Source organism: Suncus etruscus, chromosome 6, assembly GCF_024139225.1.
Source record: "Suncus etruscus isolate mSunEtr1 chromosome 6, mSunEtr1.pri.cur, whole genome shotgun sequence".
Lineage (NCBI taxonomy): Eukaryota > Metazoa > Chordata > Mammalia > Eulipotyphla > Soricidae > Suncus > Suncus etruscus.
Genome location: NC_064853.1, coordinates 25,873,903 through 25,885,336, shown reverse-complemented (window position 1 = coordinate 25,885,336; position 11,434 = coordinate 25,873,903). Strand labels below are relative to the sequence as shown.

The 11,434-nt window shown below is 39.5% G+C and overlaps 1 protein-coding gene and 1 long non-coding RNA gene across 3 annotated transcripts in view; both read right to left on the bottom strand.

Annotated features, from left to right (window-relative positions):
* Window positions 1-1,780: 1,780 nt before the first annotated feature.
* Window positions 1,781-2,206, bottom strand: LOC126011453 (uncharacterized). Its single transcript, XR_007496765.1, has 2 exons — window positions 2,128-2,206; window positions 1,781-2,023 (listed from the first exon to the last, which is right to left on the bottom strand). It is a non-coding gene; the product is annotated as an uncharacterized LOC126011453 (long non-coding RNA).
* A 4,767-nt stretch (window positions 2,207-6,973) lies between these two features.
* The window catches only part of TUT4 (terminal uridylyl transferase 4), an 88,475-nt gene continuing 84,014 nt past the window's right edge, over window positions 6,974-11,434 (bottom strand). For both annotated transcript variants that reach the window (XM_049774617.1, XM_049774618.1), the window contains exons 28-29: window positions 9,070-9,228; window positions 6,974-7,718 (exon numbers count right to left, since the gene is read on the bottom strand). In XM_049774617.1, coding sequence (XP_049630574.1) covers window positions 7,651-7,718; window positions 9,070-9,228 — 227 coding nt within the window. In that variant the 3' untranslated portion in view covers window positions 6,974-7,650. The remainder of the gene's footprint in view (window positions 7,719-9,069; window positions 9,229-11,434) is intronic.

The window sequence follows — 11,434 nt, the reverse complement described above, 5'->3', positions numbered from 1 at the left end:
AAGACAGGAGCAATTTCTGAGCACAGAGCCAGGAGCTCACCTGAGCACTGCCGGGTGTGACCCAAAAACCAGGAAAAGGAAAAAAGGGGGTGGGTTGGGAAGTGATTGAATGGCTTCTTGGTAATCCAACTAGACCAGTTCTGGTCCCAGCAAGAACGAACAACTGCCAACAGGTTTCAGTTTCTTGAGACGCGATAGATTACAGGATCAACATCCTTCTACTACTAAAGAACTTTTGCAGCAATATTAAAGCATTTGAGGATATTTAAGTTTCATGTTTCATGATATGTGAGCTAATAAAATATGTTCCTAAGAAGCTGTCTTGATTTATAACTAAATATGACCGCCTTTTAAAAACGAAGAGGCCAGAGCATGTAGTTGACCAGGTTCAATCTCCATATAATCCCCAAGTCTTCAAGAGTAATTGTGATCTGAGTCTAGTCCTACAATCCAGCATGAGCTAGCGATAAAAGGATCTGCCCCTTTAAATAAGACCCTAATCCTGATTGCTGAGTCTATAAAACCCTAATCAAACTTGGCAGTTGGAAGAGACAGTTGGATGGTACCAAACCCAGTGCTCTCTTTTATCCCTGGGCTTCTTGAACAAATAAGACTGATATTTGTCAGTCTTGCTTGCAAGGCCCTGTGAACTCCAGTAGCGTGGGCCCATCTTATACAGATCTGAACTGACACCTGAATATAGAGCCTGAATTAACCACTGAGCACTTCTAGTGAAACCCGAACTCCCTCTCAAAAGGCCTATTTTCATCTTTTACAGATACCTACCAGTTATCTTTCTACTGGAGTGACTCAGACATAGATTACATAGGAACCAATTAAATAATTGGTTAAAAATTAAATAATAATATGGTTAAAAGTCTTGTATCCCAACCAATTGTAATAATTGAGTCATGCCTCCCCCAAATACAGTAAAAAAAAAATCCTGTAAAATCTGGACCAAACTGGGGAAGCATACCCAATCTGTAGATTGACTTTAGTATAAAGTGTTAAGTTTAACACTATGCTGAAAATCTTCACTGTCTTGTTAAATTATGCAGTTGTACAGGAGATGAGGGAAGAGCTTTGCTAACGGTTCATTTCTGCCAATATGAACTAGCACAGTGAGGCCTTAAAACTAGCTTTATAACTTACACTTTACCTCCCTACTATCTCTCTGGCCCTAGCTTTATAACTTTTAAAAGAAGGGAAGGAATATGTTCAAGAGAACATGAGCTTGAGAGCAAAGAAACGCAGATGTTTGAACACAAAGGAAACCTGTGGCTTCATAAATTTTTAATTGCAGATATTTTAAGAAACATTTCACTTTTGTACATATTTTTGAGTGATACTCTACTGAAACAGGTTTCAGAAAATATTTTAATAATAGTCTATTTTCCTAGACAGTGTTGGATTTTTGGTTTAGTTTTAAGGTCACTCTGGTTCCCAGGGGCTGCTCAGAGACCCTATATGGCAGGGGTCTCAAAGTCAATTTACCTGCGGGCCGCAGGAGGCAAAGTCGGGGTGATCCTTGAGTGCAAAGTCAGTAGTAAGCCTTAAACATTGGGGGTGGGGGTGGGGTTTTTGACACAAATAACTGAAACAAAACAAAAAGATTCTTTTAGGGCAGGGCCACAAAATGTTATACAGAGGGCCGCGAGTTTGAGACCCCTGCTATATGGTGTCCAGGATCGAGCCTAGGTGAGGCCCAAGCAAGGCAATCACGTTACCCATTGTACTAACTCCAAGTCTTCATACCAGATGAAAACCACTAAATTGAAACTACATTTCCTAAAAAATTTATTCCGGGCCAAAGGATAATCAGGTGAGTAAGCAGTTCAATATATACATGGTATGTATGTGTGTTCCATCTTCCCGAAGTGTAACTAAGAATAAGTAGCCTGTGACCAGTGCAGGGTATGTGCCAAATCCTTGATCCACCAAAAACAGGTTTTTCCATAGGTACATGATATTGTTCCTGGACCACTCCTGGCGGTGACCATAAGGCAGGGAGCAATCTTGACTCCTGCAATGCAAAACACACATTCAAACCTGAGTAATAATACCTGGCTCCATAATAATAAGAATTCAAGGAAGGGTCTACAAATGTACAGTGGGAAAGGTACTTACTTCTCTTGCTTGTGCAGGTTCAAACCTGGGCCTCACATGGTCAATCAGCTCTGCAAGGAGAGATCCCTAAACACACAGGGAGTAAGCCCTAAATACCACTGGGGATGGCCCAAACACCAATAAGAAATATTAAGGGCCAAAGTGATAGAATAGTGAGAGGGTATTTATTTGCCTTGCATGTGGCAGATCTGGGTTTGATCTCCAGCAGCCCATAAGTGTCCCCTAAGTAGAGCCAGGTTAAGCCCTGAACTTTGACATAAATAAGGAAAATGTGTTAAGGGCCAAGAACTAGTAGATTTGATGAGAGGCTTCTGATCAAACAATACAACTTCAATATCATTCCTCTATCCTAAAAGAGTGACCTCTACATAAAAAAAACTTTAAGAAAAACAGGGGCCAGAGAGACAGCATGGAGGCAGGGCATTTGCCTTACATATGGTGGTTCGAATCCCAGCATCCCATATGGTCCCCCAAGCCTGCCAGGGGCGATTTCTGCGCGTAGAACCAGGAGTAACCCCTGAGCGCTGCCAGGTGTGACCCAAAAACAAAACAAACAAAAAAATATAAGAAAAACAGCTGTCAAAGTTATTTTTAAAATTCAAGTATGTTGGCACCAGAGAGATAGCACAGTGGTAGAATGTTTGTCTTGTATGCAACTGACCAGGGTTTGATCCCAGGTCCGAATCCCATATGCCCCACCCACCGCCCCCAGCCTGCCAGAAGCAATTTCTGAGCGCAGAGCCAGGAGTAACCCCAAGTACTGCTGGGTGTGGCCCAAAAACAAAAAGAATATAACCAGGAAATAGAGGATTCATAATCAAGTCCTAACAGAAGCCTTTATATCTAAATAACACAAAGACCGAAAAAATGACTAGCACTGCTTTCTGTAGATTCTCTTGAAAAAAGTTCTTTTTTTTTTTTTTTTTGGTTTTTGGGCCACACCCAGTAACGCTCAGGGGTTACTCCTGGCTATGTGCTCAGAAGTTGCTCCTGGCTTGGGGGACCATATGGGACACCGGGGGATCGAACCGCGGTCCGTCCAAGGTTAGCGCAGGCAAGGCAGGCACCTTACCTCCAGCGCCACCGCCCGGCCCCATTGAAAGAAGTTCTTAAAGCTCAACATTCTTTAAAAAAAAAAAAAAATCAACATTGCTTCGCTTTTGTTTTATCCTTTTTGTTAAAGAGACTTGCCTTATTAAATAAAATCTACTTTTGAAAAAAATATGTGTATATATGTATACATCAGAGCAGTGGTTGGAATGAAGTCTATCAGAAAAAAGTTCATTTTAGATTAATGGGACATTTAAATTGTTTTTAAATACTTTTTTCTTTAAACCCTACCATTTTTTAAAATAGATTTAATGCATATTTTTAAAATAAAGTATTTATTTGAAATTTGGACCTTTAATTTGAGCTGTGAAGCTTTTGGTTTGAGCCACACCCAACAGTGCTCAGCAGTGTCCTTGTGGCAGCTCATCTCTCTCTTCAAATTTAAAAATTCTTTTAATATAAGCTTACAATTGGAACTGCAAAGTGGTACTTTTCTGTAGGGCATTCTAGCAATATCTAACAGTAACCTTAGAACATTTCATTTAACAATTCCATTGGTTGGAATTCATGGTAAAATTGAGTATGCACTCAAGGACGAAAGTAGCTTTATCGCACCTGTTATATGTATGTATATATACAAATATGATTCTTGTGTAGCGAGGGAAATACTAATCTCCATGTCATTAAACATTCTACTAGTGTCAAGAATAATATGGTACAGTGAGTATGGAGTGTTACCTTGCATGTAACGAACTCAAGTTCTATCCCAAGCACTGAATATGGACCCGTGAGCCCTACCAGAAGTGATCCCTGAGAAAAACTGGCTCCGAACACACTGGGCAATGGGCCTGACACTTTAGGACTTCGGTGTTAAAAGCTACATGGGAGAGTCTGGAGTTCTGGAGAGGTGTTTTTCTCTTTCTCTCTCTCTCTCCTCCTCTCCCCTTCTTTCTCCCCTCTCCTCTCCTCCCTCCTTTCCCCTCTCCCATCCTCTCCCCTCTCCTCTTCTCCCTCCTTTCCCCTCTCTCATCCTCTCCCCTCTCTCCTCTCCTCCCTCCCCTCTCTCCTCTCCTCCCTCCCCTCTCTCTTCTCTCTCCTCTCCTCCCTCCTTTCCCCTCTCCAATCCAAAAAGAAAAAAAAAAAAAAAAAAAAAGCTACATGGTTCCAGGTCCACTGGTTTGGGAGAATGAAGGTAAGAAAGCAAATCAATTTAGAATCTCATACAGATGTCAGACATATGCTTGACCCCTTTAGCCATATCCTGATCTCATATAACTTCAAGTTCACTAATTAATAAAAAATACAGAAATATAGACAACTTGTACACTAGTATAAAACTTTTTGTTTTCAAACTGGAACAGTTAGTGATTAACCACTGACAATTGCCGAAGATGGACAAGTGAGATGATGAAATTCTGTATAATACTGCCAGTATTTCTTGGCAGGTAGTCTACTGTCTTCCTTTAGGAAAATGACTGATTTGGAGATGGTCTCTTGTTGCAGACAATTTTCCTTTCGTTTGTTTTTTGTAACAATGTAGCAATACTTGGGGGTTACTCCTGGATCTACACTCAGGAATTATTTCTGACACCTAAGTTGGGCTCATGTAAGGCAAACAATGCATCCAGACTGCTGTTTTCCTTTTAATGAAATTGAATGAGCTTTAAAAGAAAATTCTAAATGCACCAGGTCATTACAAAAAGATATACAATACTATTAAAGCAAATAAGCTAACTACAACATTTAAGATGGATGCTGAGGCTTTAATATGAAAATATAATAGTAAGACACTGGAACACCTAGTCTCTTTTTGGGGGGGGGCGGAGCTTTTGGGTCACACCCGGCAGTGCTTAAGGGTTATTCCTGGCTCTGCACTCAGAAATTGCCTCTGGCAGGTTGGCAGACCATATGGGATGCTGGGAATTGAACTGGGTCCCTCCCAGGCTCGAATACAAGGCTAACACTATGCTATCTCTCTGGCTCCAGGAACACCTAGTCTTAACATTTAATATCTACTATGATAGGTAGATAGTATAGAAATGCTTTCAACAACCTATTATATAACTCAGCATCTTCTAAGTTGGATAATATGGTAAGAACCAGTATCCTATTTTAATATTACCTGAGGAAGCAGGACAAAAAAAACCCCACATAGCACATATTTGTTACATACTTAATTTGCACGTTTCCAAATAAACCTATAGCATTTAGTGAAAAAGTCTGGGCAATTAAAAAAAGAAAGTATGGTAATAATACCCAAAGACAATAGAAATGAAGGATAAGAGGATTTGTCCATGGTTGGAAATATGCCACAAAGAGCAGCGGAATGCACTTAGGGCAAAAAAGGGACTACTAGGACAGTAATAGTTGAAAATGGGTCACTCTGGACAAGAACTGGGTGCTGAAAGGAGGTAAAGTGGTATGTATGACAGCCCTTCAGTAACTAGATTGCAAACCCCAGAGTCTATAAAGGAAAAGCAGAAGAGAAAAAAAGGGTGTCTGCCCTAAAGGCAAGCAGGAGGGAGTCCAGGGAAGAGGGTGGACATAAATTGGGGACATTGATGGCAGGAAATGTACACTGGTGAAGGATGGGTGTGGGACATTATGTGACGAAAACTCAACCATGAACAGTTTTGTATCTCACTGTGATTCTATTTATTTAAAAAAGAAAAAGAAATTCAGGGGCAGGAGCGATATTGCACAGCATATAAGGCATTTTGCCTTACACACGGCTGGCCTAGTTTCAGTCCCTGGCATATCATATGATCCCCGAGTCTGTCATGAGTCATTTCTGAGCGTAGAGCCAGAAGTAACACTGAAGTGCCACCAGGAGTGGCCCAAAAACGATAAAGAAAAAAAAAAAAGGTTCCTGGCAAATCTGTTGTTTGAACAATATAACTTCACTCACTATAGTACTAAAACTACTTTCAAATAGTTTACCAACATTACAAGTTTACACTCCAACTAAAATTTGTCACCACTCTATTGGCAGACATCCAGGCTAGAATGTTTTCAGGTGTAGTACAGATCTTAGAGCAAACAGTCTGGCATATTTCTCTTTATTACTAAGAATTATGTTCCTGGGACTCTTCATTGCTATTAGACTCAAACTTTCCAAAAGACCTGTCTCAATTCGATTTCCTACATGTAAATGTAGAATTCACTTTACACCTTAATTTTTTTCTCAATAATAAAATGGTGAGGCGGAGCGGTGGCACAGCGGTAGGATATTTGCCTTGCATGGACTGACCTCGGAGGGACCGTGATTTAATCCCCGGCATCCCATGTGGTACTCCAAGCCAGGAGCCATTTCTGAGTGCAGAACCAGGAGTAATCTCTGAGCGTCACCGGGTGTGGCCCAACCCAACCCCCCAAATGAACAAAACAAAGCAAAAATAAAATGGAGTGGTGGAAAAGAGAATACAGCAGGCAGGGCACTTGTCTTGCAAGCAGCCAACCTAGATTCATTCTTCGGCATTTCACACGGTACCCAGAGTCTGCTGGGAGTTACTCCTGAATGCAGTGCCAGGAATACATTATTCCACCACAAAACAAATACCTAACAACAAAAAAAGATAATAAAATGGGGGGGAAGGATCCCGCTGGAAAAGAAAAACTGGAGGCAATACCTGCTATCAACTTGGAATGGGTACTACGAGAAATCTAATAAAATTAATGACATGCAATGATCCACAAATCTCTAATTAGACTTGTCTGAATATTACTCAGAGTAAAACATCTCCAAACTGTTACATTTCCATCATGTGAGCAACCAGAAAAATTAACCAAATTTGACTCTTGTCAAAAAGATTTATTAACTTAAAATAGAATTACTTCAAATACAGACAAAAGCAACTCTGTTCAAGTTGGAATACTTTCAATATACAAGTATGTAAAAGAAAAATCTGAATACTCATGTTGTAATTTTTATTCTTTTTTTTTAACCTTTTAAAAAGTTTTTGGCACTACAAGGTTCTGTAAAGAATAGAAGAGACAAATTTAAAACACATGAAAGTCTTTCCTAATTCTTAAGAACAATATATATATATTTATATATATATATAAAGTTTGAAGCAACCAAAGTATGAATACAGCTAATAGAAAATAAAGAATGTAATTTTTTTAAATTCTCTCTTTATACAATTCATCAAGGTTAAACAAAACATAAAACTCCCTTAAAAATAGGGTAATAAAATAGATGAAATTTGTATCACTCAACTTGGTGATACTAGTAAAAACTATAGTTCATATTTATATACAAATAATACAGTTTTTAAAAACAGTCTTAGAATTTAAATAAGCTATCTAAACACGTGTTAAAATTTTAAATCAGGACCTGATTTGTTTTGCTTTCCATTAAATGTCACTTTTTCTGTTGAATGCAATTGACATTGAGGTACGGATACCCTTGAGACAGCAGGATGGGCTGGTTGCTGTGCATCGGTAGACCAGCTGAAAGAAAATGGACTCGCATTACTCCGACACGTTTCCTCTTGGTGGGTGGGGACAACGCTCTCTACACCGACGGGTGGCACATCTGTCTGTTGGACACAACACAGACAGGAAACTGAAAGGCTTGTGCCTACTTAGCTGAAAGCCCCTAAAATTACCATTAACATACAACCACTTCACTTTTCTATTTATAATCATAAAGAGCAGATAAAGTATGTCAAAATTTGGGGGTAAAGGGAGGGAGGAAAAGTACAGAAAAGTTAACAAAGATTTGGAGATAGAGGGATTAAGTAGCATAAACCTATTAAGGAAAAACTTCAAATTCGCAACAAAAGGGCCCACAGTATAATCAACAGTAAGTCCTCAATCCTAGTTCTTGGGGCAGAAAAGTAACTAGCAATATATAAATGTTCTGCCACTTTATATAGAGATACCTCTGCAGTACTGATAAATTAGGAGGGCTTGATGTTATGAAGCCACTCCAGTTTTACTTCCTAGAGTTTTCTAGTAACTAGTAATGATTTTTATTTTAACTCCCAGGTTACTTATGTTTTCAAACATTCCCTATTATAAATAAGATACCTTTGAGGCAAATAATCATTTTGGTAGTATTTCTTGAATTACTAAACAAATTTATCATTACACAACTCAAAAAAATTCTTTTAGATCCGCTTCAGTTACTAAGCCAGGTTATAACCTGTCATAATACTGCCTCAACCTAATCCTCTAGCTTAGTATCTGTTTAATTACCTAGCCTGATATTATAATAAAAAAAAAAAAAAACAAAAAAAAAACTGAGGACTATGTTGTGTGAGCTGTTTGCAAGGCAATTGCCTTACCTCATAAGATCACTCCTCTGGGGCCAGAGCGATACCACAGCTATAGGGCATTTGCCTTGTACACAGCCAACCCAGAAGCGACCCCAGTTTGATTCCTGGCATCCCATATGGTACCCCGAGCCTGCCAGGAGTGACCCTCTCTTCCCACCATAAAAAAAGAAGATTCTTCTTTCTTTTTCCTTTATTTCTATTTCCAGGTATGGTTTTATATGTATTACTTCCGCAATGAATAAAACTTCTCTAATCTCCAGGAGTAATAATGCCCTTTTTTCTTTCAACAATTATGTGAGCTGATCCTGATATGTTCACCCTACACTCTAAAGCGAGGTTAATGGATTCCTCTTAAAGTTTCCACTGACTTTATATTTCACATGTCTAGTTCTGCTAATAAGATATATATCTTAAATATGGGTATTTTTATTTCTCCTCATAAAAGGAGATATATATATATACACACACACACACACATATAGTATGGTTAGGTATTGTGCCTTCTCAATAAACATTAACACATGCATTTTTACTCTCAAATCCTGGACAAAATTTCTATATTCAAAACTAAACGTACCCAGGGTGTTAATGATTTTGTAAGCAATAGTACCTTGAGTATAGAAGGGTTTGTTGGGTTGAAATCTGGCATTTCCCTGATGCATGAAGTTTTGATGCAAACCATAAGGCCACGAAGCTGGGACAAGAGGAAAATGGGGGCGTGGTGCATGTTCCCAAGGAATTGGAGGATTTAATCCTGGAAAGCCAGGCTCTGTATTTCAACAAAAAAGAAAAGAAATTTTAAAATATTGATTCATTTGAATATTGCTTCATCCCACAGACACTCATGAAATACTTACCATATAAACAAATGCTATTTAAAGTAATTTCAAATACAATCTCAAAAATAATTGCCCTCTGCCTAAAAAGGAAACACAGTAATTGTTTTTGTTTTTTGGGTCACACTCAATAGTGCTCAGAGGTTACTCCTGGCTCTGTACTCAAGAATCACTCCAGGCTGTGCTTAGGTGACTACAATGGATTCTGAGGACTGAACCTAGGCCAGCCATGTGCGAGACAATTGTCTTATTCACTGAGATTTCACTCTAGCCCACCCCTACAAAGAGGACATTTTAATTGCTATAAGATAGGCCATAGGGGTTCTAAAGAAGAGGCTAATAACATTGTTCAAGAATAAAGAAGTCCTTCCTTAGATGATGGACTAAGCAGAATGTGTTCATTTCTGTTTTGATTTTGGGCCACACCCAACAGCGCTCAGGGGTTACTCCTAGCTCTACACTCAGGAATCACGCCTGGCAGGTTCAGAGAACCATAGGAGATGCCGGGGATCAAACCTGGGTTAGTCAAATGCAAGGCAAATACCCTATCCATTGTGCTCTTTCTTGGTTCTGTGCAGCCAATAGAATGAATTGAATAGACACTAAACAGAGACAAGAAAAAAAATCTGTAGCCTCTAGAAAAAGTTCAGTCTAATTCTGCATATTAAAAAAAAAAAAAAGTTCTACCATGAAAAATTATGCAACTGGGGCTGGAATAATATAGGAAGTCGAATCCAGCCTTGCACCTTGGGTTCAACCTGGTTTCAATAACCAGCATCTCACACACACACACAAACACACACAAGCATGTGCACACACACACACGTATGAATTCCTTGAGCTCACCAGGAGTGAGTGATCTCAGAGCGAAGAGCCAGGGTAACTCCCCAAGCACGCTGCATGTGGCCCAAAAGGCAAAACAAACAAAACCGTATACAGTGGTAAAATAACAAGTCTTTTTTAGGATTCTAAATGGATTGACTAAATAAACATATAGTCGGGCCTAAGTTTAATTTATAGAAATAAGAAACTAGCTCAATTTTTTTTTTGGACCACACCCGGTGGTGCTCAGGGGTTACTCCTGGCTGTCTGCTCAGAAATAGCTCCTGGCAGGCATGGGGGACCATATGGGACACCGGGATTCGAACCAAGCACCTTGGGTCCTGGGTCGGCTGTTTGCAAAGCAAACACCACTATGCTATCTCTCCAGCCCCAACTAGTTCAATTTTAATAGCTGGATTATCATTTACTCTTAATCTTCCCAATTTCAGCGACCCTGCAAGTCACCTGACTCCATCTAACTAGTGCTTGGGCACTCCTTTCTCCCAAGTGCTAGAGCCCTCTGAGGAGATGAAGGTCTCCATAACGCTATAGGATTAATTTATGAGCAGCTGTTTACAGTGGTTTAGCTTTTCTCATTATTTCTATTCGGGTTTTTTTTTTTTTTTTTTTTTGGTGAGGGGAACCCCACACCCAGCAGCACACGAGGGTTATTCCTTACTCTGTGCTCAGAAATCACTCCTATCAGGTTCGGGAACCATATGGAGTGCCAGGGATCAAACCAAGGCCTGTCCCGAGTCAGTTGTATGCAAGACAAGCACCCTACCGCTAATGCTATAGCTCCAGCCCCTCACTACTTCTATTATAAAGTTATAACTTTAGTTTCACTTCTCTCAAGTACTTTTCCTTTTATTACCATACCCACTTAGTTTTTATATGGAACTTAAAGAATCTTAATATATATGTATATGTAGCCTTTAGAAAAAGTATTTGCTATGAAGACCAGTAAACAGTCAACTACAACACAGTAAAATAAGTTTTATGATAAGAATTTAAGAGCCCAGAGAGATAGCACAGCGGCGTTTGCCTTGCAAGCAGCCAATCCAGAACCAAAGGTGGTTGGTTCGAATCCCGGTGTCCCATATGGTCCCCTGTGCCTGCCAGGAGCTATTTCTGAGCAGACAGCCAGGAGTAACCCCTGAGCACTGCCGGGTGTGGCCCAAAAACCAAAACAAAAAACAAAAAAAAAAAAAAAAAAAAGAATTTAAAGAAACACTGAAAAGAGAAAGGAAACCTAATATAATGGGAAAACAAGATTAGCAAGAGCTAAAGACACCTCTGAAATAACTAAGTAATCTA